At 40.4% G+C, this 17,941-nt stretch overlaps 1 protein-coding gene across 2 annotated transcripts in view; it reads right to left on the reverse strand.

Annotated features, from left to right (window-relative positions):
* ITGB7 (integrin subunit beta 7) overlaps positions 1-17,941 on the reverse strand; it is a 46,495-nt gene that overhangs the window by 17,266 nt on the left and 11,288 nt on the right. For both annotated transcript variants that reach the window (XM_081315802.1, XM_081315801.1), the window contains exons 2-7: positions 13,448-13,480; positions 12,217-12,304; positions 10,652-10,725; positions 3,060-3,261; positions 1,735-1,905; positions 304-545 (exon numbers count right to left, since the gene is read on the reverse strand). In XM_081315802.1, coding sequence (XP_081171928.1) covers positions 304-545; positions 1,735-1,905; positions 3,060-3,261; positions 10,652-10,725; positions 12,217-12,304; positions 13,448-13,480 — 810 coding nt within the window. The remainder of the gene's footprint in view (positions 1-303; positions 546-1,734; positions 1,906-3,059; positions 3,262-10,651; positions 10,726-12,216; positions 12,305-13,447; positions 13,481-17,941) is intronic.

Here is a 17,941-nt window from a genome sequence, read left to right on the forward strand (position 1 = left end):
TTTAGTCTGCTCTAGCAGGAGTGTTCTGCTGGTTATGAAAACTTAGAAAAGTCAGTGGTATTAATCAGCTGAGGTTTAGTATTCCTACCTTGAAAGTTGAAATCCTGGATAAATTGGGAAAATGGAGAGGGAAAAAGCCTTATTAGGATGGGACCTTTCTTACCGTTCCCCCTACCACAGAGCACAATTCATACGAGCATCTCAAAGGACAGATGGTTGCAAACATCTGGGTTGGAGGTACCTTGCCAGCAGGCGCCTCATTGTTATTAAAGACGGTGTGCTCAGGGCTTCTGCTACACTCACCTTGCAAATGGCTGCCTGCATAATAGCATCAAAGCCTCCTTCTGCATAATCCAGGTTGGCTGAAATGCCCTGCTGACTGACCCTGCTCTCAAACTCACTGGCGTTCTCAGTGAGAGGGAGCACGTGCCGAAAGCCGAATGCTGACTGGCAATTCTCCTTTGGGTTTTGGCAGGGATGTTTCCGTTTGGAAGGAACCATATTTACATAAGGCAGCACGGTCTTGTCCACAAAGGCACCAAACCCTGCAATGAAAAGATCCTCTGTCTTCCTCAGTCTGTGTACACATTGAAACACTGCTCATGAATTCCCACTGTTTTCTCTTCTGCACATAGTCCTAAAGTCGGGGTGGGGGGCAACTTTAGTCACCAGGCCCACATGTTGCCCTTAAAGCCCAGTCTGAGGGCTTTTCAACCTTCTACAAGTACATGGATAAGACTTTGGGAAACGGGGTGAACAGAGGCCACCTAGGGAACAGTCAGATAAGAGAGAGCATAGCCCACAGCTGAATAGTGGGCAGGGCAACAGGCTCAGAAGGGACTCTCCTTAGGTTCTCAGGCTGTAAAAGAGATGGCAGGAGAATTGTACTTTCACACATGCAAGAGTCTGTTAATATAGCTTTATAGTAAAGTAGTATTAGTTTATCTGGTCGTGTTTCCTGCTCATCTACTTGAGAAAGCTGACATACAGTTATCAAGGAGTTGATACAAAAGTGGGATGCACAGTAAAACTAGGGCAAGACTTAGAATAAGTCTGTTCACGTTAAAAAAAACCTCAACGGAATGGGTGAGGGGAGAGAGCGAGCGAAAGCACAATAGTAATAGCACTTAGATTTATATGCCGCTTCACAGTGCTTTACAGCCCTCTCTAAGTGGTTTATAGAGTCAGCATATTGCCCCCCAAACAATCTGGGTCTTCATTTTACCAACCTCGGAAGGATGGAAGGCTGAGTCAACCTTGAGACCTGTCAGGATCAAACTGTTGAACGGCTGGCAGCCGGCAGTCAGCAGAAGTAGCCTGCAGTACTGCACTCTAACCACTGCGCCACTGCGATGCAACAAGCAACCCTAGCAGTTCAAATGAATTGCAATGTTCAGGTCAGTTTACAAGAGTTACAAAGAAAACATTCTCATCCGAGGGATAAAACAACACAAAAGCCTAACATGTGGCTCTATAAGGAAAACATTGTAGGTAAGTGCAAGTTAGCAAGGATGCAAAGTTCTTTCCTTAGTAAAGATAAAGAATTCAGATGCTAGCCAAGGTGTCCTAATATTTTAAAAAATATTAAAATAAATGTGTCCCAAATCAAAATAATTCCAGTTTACATGTATTCTCGGGAATACGTTTACATCTTTTCTTCTAAGGCTTGCACTAAACTGTGAGGCTTTTCCTATACCTTCTGGTGTTTCCCCATTCAGAGTTTTCATTACATACCAATCTTCACTGAGGTAGAAACTTTGCGCAGGGTCGCCATCAAGTCACTTCCCAGTTGCTTGATCTTCTCCAGGTCATCCTTCATGGAGTAGGACAAGTCCATGAGGTAGTAGAGGTCCACAGGATAACCTTCAGCCCGCTTGAAGCGGACAGTGAAGCTCTGTTCTTTTCCTACAGGGACAGAATCAGAAGTCAGGAAGGAAGGGAAGAAGATTTTATTAACATTATTAACTTCTGATGAGAAATTAATTAAGAAATTGTATAATTTTTTGTTAACTTTAGATATGGAAAGTGAACAAATTAAATGGACAATGATAAGGTGGGCGGAAAACTTTGGTTATAATATAGAATTACAAAAATGGCAAAAATTGTGGGAGAGAAATCATAAATTGACAATGTCAACTGTGTATAAAGAAAATTTGTATGAAAAGTTTTATCGATGGCACTTACCTCCAGCTAGACTAGCAAAAATGTTTAAAAATGTATCAGGTAAATGTTGGAAATGTAAACATAACTTAGGTACGTATTATCATATCTGGTGGACATGTGACAAAGTAAAGGCCTATTGGAAAAAAATACATGCTTGGCTAGAAAAAATATTAGGAGAACATGTAGTATTTAATCCTGATTTTTTTTTATGAGGCATAGTACCAGAAAAGATCAATAAGCAAAATTTATACTTGGTTTTACACATTGTAACTGCAGCAAGAATAAGTTATGCACAATGTTGGAAAAATGAACAAATACCTTCAGAAGAAGAGGTAATAAAAAAGATACTGGAATGCGCAGAGATGGACAGATTAACTATGAGATTAAAAGATAAAGAAGAAACAGAATATCACCGAAGCTGGAATTTATTCTACAAATGGTTAGAAGAGAGAACCAAAGAATAGGATTTGATTATGTATTAGCGTTCTATGAATCCAGATCGCGTGCTGTTTGAAAAACTAACATATGTATGTAGAGGTTAATAATAATAATAAAAAAACTTTATAACGAGAAGATGTATCTGGCCTAGGAAGGGATGGGGAGAACTGAGGGTTCCTTGGCGCTCTCTGAGCTTGGTTGTTTTCTTGCAGCCGTTTCATTACCCAAACTAGGTAACGTCATCAGTGCTGATGATGTTACCTAGTTTGGGTAATGAAATGTCTGCAAGAAAACCACTAAGCTCAGAGAGCACCAAGGAACCCTCATGTCAACCCTGAGCTACAAATATTCTCCTTTATTGGGAGGAACCTTCCCATTGGCAAGCTATTAAGATGAGGCAACCCAGCGCTCTTCAGATTCTTCACAGTCTGGAGAGTCTTCCCAATAAAGGTGCTTACCAGGCCGAAGCTGAAGAACGATTCTTTGAGGTGATAGTTGAATGATGTTTTCATGGTACATGTTATCTTTCGGAGGCCTGTCCTCCAAAATATGCTGCTTGCCTTGAGGATCCATGATCTGACTGGGAAGGCAGCCACGATGCTCCAGCTCTGGCCGAGGGGCACAACGTTCTGCGTCAGACTCTCCTGCTTGCACAAAATCCTGGGAAGAATGAGGAGGTGGCTCTTTGCAGTGCTGTCTTGTGGTATCCCACCATTCAGAATTCCCATGGCAGAAGAGCAATGGGATGTTGCTCTTCCTACTCCATACCCAATGCTTTCGAAACAGGGGAATAAAAAACTCATGAAATGGTATGCTTGTCTATGACCGTAATAAAGATTTGATTGATTGATGCAATGGTTTTTAGAGACATTCCCAAATAGCAAAAGAGAGAATAGCCATTGATGTTCATTAGAAGGAACTGGAATTTCATACTAGGACATTCATTATTTATGAACAAAGGCAAATATAGTGTCCCAGGACAATGTTGCAGGATTCAATCTGAGTCAGTCACCAGGACCAGAGGCTTGTTCCTCCAAGCATTCAGACTTGTGCTGGGGTCCATCCTCAAGGAATTTCTCCCAGAATGTATGGAGAGATAGAGAGACAGACGTTCCCTGAGGATGGGCTCCAGCACAAGTCCGAAGTTTGGAAGAATAAATCTCTGATCCTTATGACCGACTCAGGTTGGATCCTGCATTCATTATTCATTTTATTATGTCCTATTTATAGTCATGATCTTGTATTGCCTCATGTCCAGGACCAGAAGGAGCATGATAGCTAGAAAGAAGGCACCAGTCCAGAAGTCAAAGTTTATAACCTGCCTGCTCAAAAAGCAGGACAGTGGAGCGGTTAAAATTCAGCATCTTGAGAACAGCAACTTAAAACTGCCTTAAATGGCCTAAACACACCCCCCACACACACACACACACTTCCAATTAAAACTATTGCAATGAGAAGGGTTTATAAATGCAGCAGGGTTGTGATCATCTTCTTGGAAGAGGTGTATGTGAAAAAGGATGGCATGTCTTCTTTAAGAACAAACCCTACTGTTAGAAACACAGAGCTAAAACCAAAACAGTCTGCATTTTTACATACAAGGCAAAACCTACATGACTTTCCAAGTAAGAGTGATTTAATAACCTAGCTTTAGAGCAGTGTTTCTCAACCTTGGCAACTTTAAGAGGTGTGCACTTCAACTCCCAGAATTCCATAGCCACCGCTGGGGATATCGGGGAGTTTAAGTCTTCCAAGTCATCAAGGTTGAGAAAGACTGTTTTAGAGGTTTTCCAGAGAGGCTTTGGAAAAACAGAGGAAGATGAAAGGAAGGCACTGCTGTCAATGGCCACCAAATTGCTCCCTCCCACAAGTCTGGTCATCAGGAAGCAGCTGACGAATGGATGGCATACAAACATGTATCACTCTACTTAATGTGCAGCATTCAGCCTGCTACAGAATTACACATTCCCCAATCAGATTTGATTCTTTTAATGATGATAACTTTATTGTCACTTTGAATGTACACCAATCGGCATACATCAAAATGAAATTTCGTTGCATACAGCTGTCAAAGGGTCACCACCTCCGATATATACTCCTTGTTCGAGGCCCGCTCAAATTTCACATGGTCCATTTTAGTCTCTAGGGAGTGAACGATGGCACACAGGACAGATGGAAATGGGGCTCCATGTGGATTAGCCCTCAAATTCGCTTGTATTCTGACAACCTCGCCTTCTTTCCTTTTTCTGATCCTGACTCTTCCACCTTTTCCTTAAAGAGGCCTTAAATCTTTAAAATACATACGTAAGTAATCCTGGCACAGGCACAGCAGCCATCTCCTAACAGGAAAAGGGGGGGGGAATCTGTGCCCCCCCAGCCCTCTGAGGCTTAAAATATGGTACCTGCAGATGGGGAAAATCCTCCCTATCTTCCAGTGCTCTTCTTCTCCCTCTCCCCACTGCCAAACTGATAAGCAAAGGAGGCCACTTCCTATCGGGTTTATTGCAGTGGTCTCCTGTTTCTCTAAGTGAAAAATACAAAAAACAAACAACAAACCAACCCACAGATCCAACCACAGCTCTGCTTGCCTTTTAAACTCTGCAGGAGCCAGATAAGTTAACATTCCCCACCCATCTTTTCAAAGACGGTGACACTAGTTTCTTCCTAAGACAGAAACAACAACACACTTGCCAGGCCCATGTCCTTGCAGAGGAATGGTACCAGCTCTTAGACCTCCCGGGCATTTCATCTTCCTGTTTCTTGCCCTTCCTTGTACTAAGTCTCTGCAGAATTCAAAATTATTATCTCCCCCCCCCCAGCTTCTATTATCTTCTTCTTTGGTCAGCAGCAACATCAGCAATGGCAAAGGATGACGGTTCCATTTTGAAAGGGATTGGGAATTTCTGCCTGCCTCTTCCATCACTCCTAATGAAAGTATTATAGTCATCATTTTCTTGAATGCAAATGAAGGTTGTTAGAAGATATTTTGGACATTAGCTTTCTTCAGATCTTGAGAGGACATAAATTTGGGTATAAAGTGCGATACCAAGCAGATTAGAAGGATTTTTTTTCCCACCTATATCCTGTCTCTTTGCCCACAGGGCATTCATGATGGCTGAAAAAACATAAAATATAAACCATTAAACAATTGCAGTTTATCCTTATTTGCATTTGGTGTCACTTTTCTCTTGGCCTAAAATTCTCCACTTAAGCTTTCTTTCTTTCTTTCTTTCTTTCTTTCTTTCTTTCTTTCTTTCTTTCTTTCTTTCTTTCTTTCTTTCTTTCTTTCTTTGATAGCGTAACTCATGAAAGCTACTCAGCACTTTTATCATTTAAAGCAAAGATGTTTACGAAACCAAGTTTCATCACTAGGTAATTTTCTGATTGGCTGTCTAGAATCATGATTTCCAAGATGCCGCATTTTGCTTCATTTTGCAAATTAACATTCACTTCCCCCAAGTGGCTGGCTTTTAACATCCCATGCATTCTGTGAAATTTAGTTTAGTTCAGAGAGAAAGAATAAAAAGCAGAAGAACATGGAAGACCTGCCTAAAAACCTCCAAGCTGCAGGCCAGGAAATCCAATTATGTTCTATTTTCCATAGATCTGGATTGAAGGCAGAATCCTTTCCAGCTTTTTGGAACCTATGGCTTAATTGGTGACAATCTACTGTACTTTTCTTCTGCTGGGAAATCTTTGTAATATATATATAAAGATACGGTGGTCACCGCATTCAGTATTTCCCTGCCTCTTTAAGTGAATGTAAAACGAGACTGTGCACAAAGCTAAAGATATTTACTAAACATATCCAGGAGGATGGGGAAACAGAAGGAAGAAAATCAAGGTGAGGATCCATCATAGTTCTTATCTCTTCAGAGTGTTATTAAACTCACCAAAACTTCAGCGAATTCTTTCCCCCCTTTTGAAAACAGTTCCATGCAATGCACCAAAGTTTCAGGACTGAGACTTTAAAAAAAAAACCCTCTAAAAGTACAATCATTGCTTTACCACCTGGCTAATGGAGGTGAGTTTTTCCCCCTCCCAATTCAGATCTGACAAAGCATTGCACCCAGCACAGGAAAACCCTCGTGCTTACAGTATCCGGACATATGGCAGTAAAGAACTAATGTTCAGTAAGATAGGTGTTCATTCAGCTTACAGTTAAAAGTTGCTGCCTCTGACCAGCTTAACCCCCCCCCTTTTTTCCCCTTTTAGAAGCCCTTAAGTCCCTCAAGGCAACGGGAAAGGGCCCCACATTTCGGGCCTGCCCTGATGAACACAACACTTCATTACACTGACACCGTTCAAAGTCCTCAGAGGTACCACCAACCACAAAAAGATGTTCCGGTATCCTAAGAGATACCGTCACGAAAGATAGTAGTTAAACACACAATACAGACAAACAGTTGGGCAGGATGTGGTGAGTTCTTTCACGGCAACCAGAGTAGCACCTGGGGGGGGTTTCCGGCCATCGCAGTGACTCTTTTACCAAGGTGGGTGGGGCTACCTCTGGCGGAACCGGGGCTGTCTTCACTGTGGAAATGGTGGTGCAATTTTTTAGGAGATTATTTCGCCCAAAGAGAGTCCCCACACCCTACTCCCCTCTTGCACAGAGAACCTGAACTAAACCAAGATGTCAGCTGTGGCTTCTTCAAGGTTTGTCTTGACGTTGTATGGCTGAAAACTTCCCCTATCCTGGTTCTTTTTTTTATTGAAAAGTTTTACAATACATTTTTAAATACAAAAAAAAAACCCTCCTCCCCCTCCCCTCTCCCCAACCCCCCCTCCCCTCCCCTCCCCCTCCCCGACTTCCCAGAGCTGAATACAGGGTATAAAAATACAAACAAGCATAATCTAAAATATGCTAACAACAATAAAACATTAAATTCTATCGCACTTTAACTCTCCATAGTCAAAATATTAATAACTACTAACTAGTTATACATCATATGAATCCACTACTTATTCAAATGCTAAATGAAACTTTTTAGTCCCATATTTATTCTGAATATATTCAATCCATCTTCTCCTGGTTCTTCATATAGTGCTCAAGAAAGGGAGCTGGTAGGGAGAACGTAGCAATGGAGGAGCCAAGCACAAGTAATCCTCGATTTACAACCATTCGTTGAGTGACCGTTCAAAGCTACAGCACTGGGAAAAAAAGGGATCACTGCCCGTTTTTCACACTTGCAACCATTTCAGCCTCTCCATGGTCACATGATCAAAATTTGGATGCTTGGCAACTGGTTCATCTTCATGACGATTGCAGTGTCCCAGGATCAGGTGATCTCCTTTTGTGACCTTCTGACAAGCAAAGTCAAGGGGGGGGAGGGAGGAGGGGAAGCCAGATTCACTTAACAACCGTGTTATTAGCAACGATGAAACACTTAACAACTGTGGCAAGAAAAGTTGTAAAATGGGGGAAACTCACTTAACAAATGTCTCACTTAGCAACATCAGTTTTGAGCTCAGTTGTGGTCATAAGTCAAGGAATACCTGTAATTAACTTTTCTCCCCCTCTTTTTGCTCAATTGTGCCCAATTCTTGGAGACTGCCTGAACAAATCCCTGAAATTTTCTTGGCCAGGTTTCCCTCCTCTCCTCACAAATGGTTTGCCCTTGCCTGCTTCATAGTGTTGAGGGAGAGTGATTGGCCCAAGGTTATCCAGCTGCCCAAGATGGGACTAGAACTCACAGCCTCCCAGTTCCCCAGTGCCTTTAAACATTACATCAAACTGATTGGGGTATTATAAAAAAAATATTATCTGAAAATGCTCCTCCAACATGAAGGCCTGGGATTGGGGATGCTCTACCTCTTCAATGCAAATATGAATTTAGCTATTGCTCTACAGCGAGAGTGCTCTGTTTGCATTCAGAAGTATTTCTCTAATATTAATTCAGTATTTTCAAAGATAGGGGAAGAAGCAGTGGTAGACGACAGGAATGAATGAAGAAAAGGCAAAAGATGTCCCAAAGGTGTTTTTCCAAAAGGCAAGTGGACTTCCTTGTTTTTTTTTTGCTTGAAAACGTTTTACTTCTCATCCATTCTTCAGAACCGAAGAAGCTTCTTGGATGAGGTGAAACGATTTAAAGGGGTGGGGGGAATCAAGAAAGTCCACTTGCCTTTTGAAAAAACACCCTTGAGACAATCATGACTTGGATGATTGAGAATGTCCACAGACAAATGGAAAAAATCCTGCTTTGTAGACAGCCCTGCCCCCATTGTCTTGCCGCTTAGATGCATTATTTTTAGACAGTGATACTTTGAGTAGGAATGTTGCCTATTTTTTCCCGTTTGTTGATTTCAGACAGCTGTAGGCCAAGCACAATTGCAGCATCTCCAGCTTTCCCCATGCATGGCACTGCATGCATGGAGGAAGCAAATGAAATAAATGGATTTGGGCTTGCCAGGCAGATGCAATCAGGTACACAAGGCCAAAACTAAAGACATCTGCATTACAGCCAGTAAAGTCAGCTCATATAACTTGATTCCCTGATATAGTCTTTTTTTTTTTAAAAAAACAATCCATTAGAAAGGATTAAAATAAATAAAAAATGGCATTTTAAATTATGCCTTGATGGCAAAAACAAGGACAGCAGCCATCTGGTCTCAGCAGAAAAGAAACCGCCTGGGCTGGCCAGCCTGTTTTTTGTGCTGGGGAGCAAGGAACAAGATGTGCTTTTTCAGCGTCTGAGCAGGTGATATCACTGAAAAAACTCTCCTTTGCAATAGCACATAATACAGGAACATGCAAGTGTGGGGAGGGGGGCTCACCCTATTTGGTCCTACTTTGTTGCAGACAGTCCTTTGCAAACATGCTCACGACTTGACTGGAAGGTCCTTTTGGTGGGGGGGTGTAAATAGATTCTGGGGGAACTGAATACAGGAAATCCTCGACCACAATTGAGGCCAAAATTTCTGTTGTTAAGTGAGACGTTTGTTAAGTGATTTTGCCCCATTTTGCAACCTTTCCTGCCACAGTTGTCAAGTGAATCACTGCGGTTGTTAAGCTAATAATACTGCTGTTAAGTGAATCTGGCTTCTCCATCGACTGTGCTTGTCGGAAGGTCACAAAAGGGCATCACGTGACCTTGGGACACAGCAACGGTCATACATATGAGCCAGTTGCCAAGCATCTGAATTTTGATCACGTGATCCTGGGGATGCCGCAAAAGTCGTTAATTGTGGGAAAACGGTCATAAGTCACATTTTTTCAGTGCTGTTGTAACTTTGAACGGTCCTTAAATGAACTGTTGTGAGTCGAGGACTACCTGTACTGATCTGGAGGGGCTAGAGTGGGTTCAGGGAAGAGCAGATAATACAGAGGAATCAGGATGGCTCTCGCTAGGGTGTCAAGGCTGGAGGGGAAAAAATGTCCCTGTCCCATGGCCTCTTACTTTGCTTCATTTGAAGAACATCTCCAAAAGAGATGACGAAAATCCAACTCATAGAAGGAAGACTTAGCCAGCCAAAGAATGACTGCACTTTGGTAGCCTCCAACTTCCCACGGTTGCCTGAAGTGGGCAGCTGCTGTTGAGTCTTGCTGACTCAAGTCTTCACACATCGACTGAGACTGAAAGGGCGAGGGGTGAATCAGAGGACAGCCTTGTCAGTTGCTGTCTGCTGATGTTGCTGCCTTCAAGGAAATCTTGCACCTTGGCAAAAGAATGCAGCTGCCTGGCTTGGCTTCACCGAGAACTCAAAAGCCCAAGGATTCCTCCTCAAGGTTCATCTTCCAACTCAGTGTGGCTACTCAAGGGGCAAATCGGTGAGCCACCGGGAAGGAAGAGATATAAGGCAGAAAGGCAGCAGGTTCAAGGTAACTTAATGTTCCTGCTTCAGGTTGCTAGAAATGTACGCTCTCTTCATCACCTCTTAGCTGGCTAGAGGGCTGCAGGCTACCTCTTAGCCACAAGATACCCACGTCTTTCAGCTCTGGATGCTGGTCTTAAAAGAAATGTCTTCCAAGTGCTTCTAAGGCAGTGTTGGAAACAGGATGGGGGTGGGGGTGGGGAACGAATGGCAAGAGAGGTTCACGAGACTGAGGACTTACTGGCTGCTTGCACCAGGCACAGCTGGGGTGGGACTGAATGCACTCATGGCAGGAAGGCTGAGGCTGGCAGGATCCTGAAAAGGAAACACAAGCAACCACAATGAGGCCTGTCGCTTTCCCCGCTAAGTCTTTTTTCCTCTCTTTCCTGTTCTCCCTTCCTCATTCTACTTTCCAAAAATCCATGAGGTTTCAGAGACCCCCATCTCCTTCTTTGGATTCAGTTCCTTGAAGAAGGCCTAAAGTGAGGATCTGTCTGGTGGCATTGGGTAAAGCCATTCCCTTGGAATAATGGGTTGGGAGTGGGGGGGGCTGCCCATAGGATTTTCAATCTGTTACTCAGCTAGTGGCAAGCTGAACTAGCAAAGAATGGCCCTTCTAAAACTGCTGCCTGGCACTGATTTGAATTTCAATGTTTTGTATATATTTATGTTACATATTTATATAATTTATATCATGGGCAGGGCTTTTTTTCTCATAGAACGCTCAGAACGGAGTTCTGGCACCTTTTTTGGATAGAACCTTGTAGGTTAGGCAAGGCAGGTTGTATGACATGTGTGAGTTCTGGCACCTTTTTCTTTTACAAAAAAAGCACTGATCATGGGTATGCGAGTAATTGGCTCATTCTAGGATAAATCCTGTAAGATTGTAAGCATAGGTTTGTCAGACAAAAACTTGATCATTTTTCTCATCCTGGTATCTTAAAAAAGGAGGAGGAGGAGGAGGAGGAGGAGGAGGAGGAGGAGGAGGAGGAGGAGGAGAAGAAGAAGAAGAAGAAGAAGAAGAAGAAGAAGAAGAAGAAGAAGAAGAAGAAGAAGAAGAAGAAGAAGAGGAGGAGGAGGAGGAGGAGGAGGAGGAGGAGGAGGAGGAGGAGGAGGAGGAGGAGGAGGAGGAGGAGGAGGAGGAGGAGAGGAGGAGGAGGAGGAGTTTCTGTCTTTCAGGATATTGAAAATAAAAGCTTAAATGATAACTGGGATGATTTGCATGAAAGCTTCCAATCTACCCCAGGTGACATGGTCCAGATTGCCAGTGAGTCTTGCAAGCAGAAATCTGCCTTTGAAAGGGTTTAATGACTTAGCATCCAAGCCACTCAACAAATGAACTTATGTTATTTATTTGTCCAATATACACAGCTGCCCATCTCACAAAGCAAGCGACTCTGGGTGGTGCACAACAAAAGTGTGATGTATGTCTTAGTGGCCCATGGACAGCAGTTAGTGGGGCCTTCCACTAAAGTCTCCTTAGACTCTTTCCTAGATTCTCTAGACTTTCTCCTTTTCTGATTCTAAATTCCTCTCCCTCCAAATACAATAATAATGCAAAAGTTATCCACAGCCCACAAAACTGGCAATTACTCCAATTTGCCAACATTCTTTCCTGATCATCTCTTTCAGCATGACTTTTCCATCTTGGAAGTCTCAAAGTCACCTGAACAAACAATGAATCAGGCCAGTGTCATTGCATGGCGAGCAGTGAATCCAGAACAAATACATTCAACAAAATCACTATAGAACTGCAACATGGACAAAGTTTGGAACTTTATCTCTCCACTCAGGTCCCCACATTACCAGTCTCTGCTATCTTCTCCCCACACGTCATTCCTTGGAGCGTAAGCAGAATCCCCAGGCTCACAGTCCATCCATCAGAAATCATGGCCTGGAAAGCAGTGGAAGGAAAGAGAAAAAGAAAGAAAGAAAGAAAAAAGGGAGTGAGGGAAAGAAAGAAAAGATGACAAAGAGAGATTTTTTTAAAATGGCTTTCTTCCTCATCCAAAGAGCAAGATGTTAAGATCACTGCTACAGTCAAAGCTTGGGGGAGGGTCTAAGATCTAGTGGTTGAACATGGGTTTTGCATATGAAAGTCCCAGGTCCAATCCATGGCACATCTAAAGGGTTGTTTAAAAAAAAGAGTATCAAAGTTGTGAAAGAAAAATCTCTGCTTGAAAACCCAGAGGGACTTGCCAATCAAAGTTGACTATGCTGGATTAAGCAGCCAAATTGTCCCATCCAAAGAGACTAAAGATATTCTGACTTCCTTGGCTTTATAAATATGATTTATAAATATAAAGGAACCCAATTTCAGGTAGCTTCCTAAGAATTTACCTATCCCATGTTGAGGTCCATGGATATATTTATAATCTGGAAATGCAAAGACCGGCAAGTTGTTGTTGTCTCTCTGTCTCTCTCTCTCTGTCTCTCTCTCTGTCTCTCTCTCTGTCTCTCTCTCTCTCTCTCCCTCCCTCCCTCCCTCCCTCCCTATCTCTCTCTCCTTCCCTCTCTCTCTCTCCTTCCCTTTCCCAATTGTTGCACACATACAATATTCTCTATGCTGTCACCTAGAAGGGCATATTGTGAATAAAAGCATTGAGCTAATGAGGTTAATTGCTATAGAATGGAAGGGATTTTAGCACTGTTGCATCTTTTGTATGAATTCACTCACAATAGTGCCATATTCATGCTTATCATTGCCATATAACTTTAATAGCAATAGCACTTATATACTGCCCCACAGTGCTTTATAGTCCTCTCTGAGCAATTTACAGAGTCAGCCTTTTGCCCCGAAGAATCTAGGTCCTCATTTTACTGACCTCGGAAGGATGGAAGCTGAGTCAACCTTGAGCCAGTCAGGATTGAACTCCTGGCAGAGGGCAGAGTCAGCCTGAAATACTGTAATCCACCTGGCTTGACTTTAATACACTGGGAAATTAATGAAATGATGCAAAACTGTATTTTCAACATGTGTTTTTTCTGTACAACATAATGAGTCAAAATATACATTTTAAACAAGCAAGTGACTTGCCTGCTTTGAGTCATTTTCTTCATAGATAGAGTTCTGAAATATAATGGAAAGTTATTCTTATGACTTGGGTCAAAGAAAATCAAAGCTAAAAAATACTCCACCCTAACTGTTTCTCCGCAAAGTATTTTTGGAAAGAAGTGGGGTTTTTTTCACAGATAACAATTAGCTAAATTGTTGCTCAACATTCCACAAAGTAGAAACAAAACAAAATTTAAAACCAAGCCAGAAGAATATGCACACTTAAAATGATTCTCACATAACTTAAATAAGTAAAATTAGGGGGAAAATCATATCAAAGCAATTAAAATATTCACCAGATTAATTTTTTTATTATTTTCTCCTCTGCAAAAATGCTGCATTTTCCTCAAAATAACCACAGGGTACTCTTTTAAGACAAACAAACATATTTAAGCACTTAAAAGATACAATTATCATCTGCTAAGTTGGCTTCTCTTCAGAGTTTCCAATACTCAACCAGAAAAGTATTCCTTTCCCCTGTTTTATAAGGAATGCTGAAAAACACTTGGATATCTTTTGCAGTGCTTGAACTGCATGGATATATGTGCTAAATAAAAGGTCTATGATATAATTTATAACTTCATCAAACCCTAAATTTATCAGTAAGAGAATTGTATTCTGCATATCAGAGATCATTTAAAGTTCTTGTCCTAAGATTCAAAAATCAGATTAATAGAAACTATTTCTGGAATTGCCTCCACAACTATAAGCTTCTAGCTGTAAATGAAAACTTCTCTCATGGGCCACACTACCAATTTTTCAAACTTGTTACTTCAACACACCAATTTCTTTCCTTGAAAAAAAATAGATATTAAGAATAATTTCTTAAAATTATTGTTTCTTTGCCTTGCTAGGGCTGCAAAACAGAAGAGAAACACAGAAATACAAGTTGTTGTTTTTTTTAAAAAAAAAGGAAATTAAAAAATGAAAGAAGTTCAAGTCAAATAATAAGTATTACAATTCTGTGAACATTGCTACAATTCTATTTTTAAACAATGAATTGAACCTCAGGTTTATATTGTCAAGTCTGTCAAAAAAGATACAAAGGTACAAAATCAAAGGGTGCCACATTGTTCAGCCACTTTTGGCTACACAAAAGTTTCTCTTGCAATAGTTGATGATTTGTTAAGCAACAGTCCAGGTATAGCATACGTAAAATTCTATACTGAGGAATTTTAAAATTTGGAGTATTAGCATCCTTAACCTTTTATTTCTTTCTAAATATCTGATTCATGATAAGAATATATTCAACCACTGCAAGGCAAGCAAGCCATGCCTATTAATGTATCTTCAAATTTATTTTATCTCCAAGTTAAAAGTAACTAATCTTTTAAAAAATATCCCGAGGGGTCCAAAAAATCTGAAAAAAATATTTTGATAAATAGATTTCATTTTAAAATCATAGGAAATATATTTCACATTGTTAAAAATCTGAAACCTCAGATTGTTTAAAATAGGAAGTTCCAAGTCTGTATCCCAGATTTTACATGAATTACCTACAGTATGTTTAACTGCATTAAGTTTTAAATTGTCAGTGAAACTGAATTGTTGATTTAATCTTTAAAAAAAATTGTCTAGTATATTCAGAACTATTGGTTTCTGAAGTAATGCATCTAGTCCAGAGAACGTAACTGATATTCTACTGAGTGTATTGCCATTCAGTTGTCCTTGGCAAATTATATAGATTTCATTTGTAACTTTTCAAAAATTCTGAAAGTGCTATTAACAGTTAGCTAATCTGTTAACTACTTCTGCGATTTATTCATTCCTTCATTTTATCTTATTTATATGGCTGCCCACCTCACGAGAAGTGATGGGCTGTGATAAAATGAAGGGGACATAGCATTTCAATATAGAAGACTATCCAGTTGCCCTATGCATAGAGGTAAGAATCTTTTCATCAACATTAATTTAAAAGATTTTTGTTCAGCAATGCAGCCTCCTTGAGGATGAGGACCACCGTAGACCAATAAACGACTTCTATCAGTCCCGACGCTGTTGTGTTTCCAAAGGGGTGTAAGTAATTTGTCTGACTACTGATCAGAAGGAAGCGCAATTCAACCATTTTTCTCCAAGCTCTTTTGGAAGTAAACTCCCTCCCCGCAAAACCAGTCGAACTCTTATGAAACCAAGCTCATAAATTAATTCTCACTGTATTTCATGAATCTTATCCATAGTTAAATATGCAAATGTAAAAGGAGTGATTTAACAGCTGTCACTCACTTTTCCTGCCCCACCCTGCTCAACAGGAAATAATACAGTAGGCTGAATTTGTAAAAAAAAATGTATTTTAAAGGTAAAGGATTCCTTTAAATAAGGATGAAAGAAACAGATAAGCTACAAAACCTAAAAGTGTAATAGAACTGTACAACACGAGCGACTATGTGGATTCTTTTTAAAGAGTGAGCGAATAAAGGATGCCAGTTGCGAAGAAAAAAGAATTAAATCAAAGCTCGGGATTCTAAAATCCGGTTTTTGAAGCGAGTCAGAGAACCACAACTGTTTAGACATTGGTGTATACCTATGGAGGCAACCATATAGAGAACAAACAGAAACTTTAACACTTAGAAAAAATAACCAGAAGTTGTGGGTGTGTCATCCCTGGAGGTCTTTTAGAAAAGATTGGACATCCATTTGTTTGAAATGGCAAAGGATCTCCTGCTTAAGCAAAGGATTGGACTAGAAGACCTCCAAGGTCCCTTCCAATTAAGTCCTTTTTGTCACTTTATTTTATTTTTATTTTTTACTTTTGGAGGATTTTACACTATGGCATGACAGTGCTTTTGTCATTATAAAAAAAACTTTATCATTTAAACTGCTATCCTTCCGCCATTTAGTAGATAATAAATGAGCAATGGAGATTTAATTCATCTGAAACAGTGCAGAAATCTTTTACCTTGCCCAGCTTGGGAAATAATGCACTGTGTGGTTCTGAACACTCTTTAAAAACATGCCTAAAAGCTCAGCTAAAACTGATTTTCATGTTAATTTCCGTTGTATTTGGCTTTCCGATAAGTATTTTGCTTGAGGTTAGTGGATAGTAACAGATGATACCACAGCTCACACCTGCTGTGGCATTAAAAACAAAGGATGTGGCGATATTTCCAAACCAAGAAGATTCAATATATAATTGGGGGGGTGGGGGGTGGGGGTTTAGGTCTGAAAATAAAACTCTAATTGTTCTCTCTCTCTCTCTCTCTGTGTGTGTGTATTAATTTCCGATACAAAATATAACCGTATATGCAATTTTGTGTAGTTCTAGAGCCATTTTCAAATAATCCTTTAAGAATTGCATTAAATTATTTCACCTTTCACTACCTATTAGATTTAAAAAATTCTTTTCAAATAAACGTATGCAAGATTAGTATTTATTAAGATACTATAGACTATAGAAGTGCAATAATAATGCTTCAGGCAGAAAAACAGAAAAGGAAATATTTTAAATGATAATTAATTAAAATTTTAATCTATAGATTAAAAGACCTGGGAGAAAAATATAGAAAAAGTAGAACAAAAAAGAATTGATAAATTTGTTTGAACTGTCTCATTTATTGGACCCATGACAGTTAATTTATTATTAAACAGCCAGTTTGATGTCTTTAATGTTATATAGAATATTTTATTCAACAAAAGGTTTGTTCTGACCCTTCCTCTTTCTTCTCTCCCACCTGATATTGGTTTACATATTTTGCCACTAGTTATAAAGTTATAAAGTTACTAGTTATAAAGAGACGCGGTGGCTCAGTGGGTTAGGACGCTGAACTTGTCGATCAGAAGGTCGGCAGTTTAGCAGGTTAAATCCCGAGTGCCGCATAACAGAGTGAGCGCCTGTTACTCGTCCCAGCTTCTGCCAACCTAGCAGTTCGTAAAAATGCAAGTATAAAAATAGGGACCACTACGGTGGGAAGGTAACAGCATTCCATGCGCCTTTGGCGTCTAGTCATGCCGGCCACATGACCATGGAGACGTCCTCGGACAAGTGCTGGCTCTTTGGCTTTGAAACGGAGATGAACACCGGCCCCTAGAGTCGGAAATGACTAGCACGCATGTGCGGGGGAACCTTTACCTTTACCTTATAAAGTGCAAACACAAATTGCTTGAATATTGATTTTTACCTCTGTTGAAATTAATAGTATTTAAGCATACTATACATCCTTTAAAATCCCACCAGCCTTCAGAGATCGTGCTTTCTGAATTCTACTCATTTTTAAAAGACTAATCTAATCACCTGCCTCAAAATAAGATGGATCAACTCTCAGGTATGCTGGCTGGAAAATTTGGAACTTCTTGTAAGGTCAGTGCATCTGGAGCTTGTGAGGTTAAGATTGTGACATAAATAGTAGATGAAACGCCCAGAGTTATCTTATTGGGGAGATGGAGGGCATAAAAATTTAAATAAATTAAATAATGATCATGCCTTTTTATGAAGGGCTTTTGATATCAAAAGCTGGGCTTTTTTTCTTAGCTTGGACAATA

Source organism: Vipera berus (assembly GCF_964194415.1).
Source record: "Vipera berus genome assembly, chromosome: 2".
NCBI lineage: Eukaryota > Metazoa > Chordata > Lepidosauria > Squamata > Viperidae > Vipera > Vipera berus.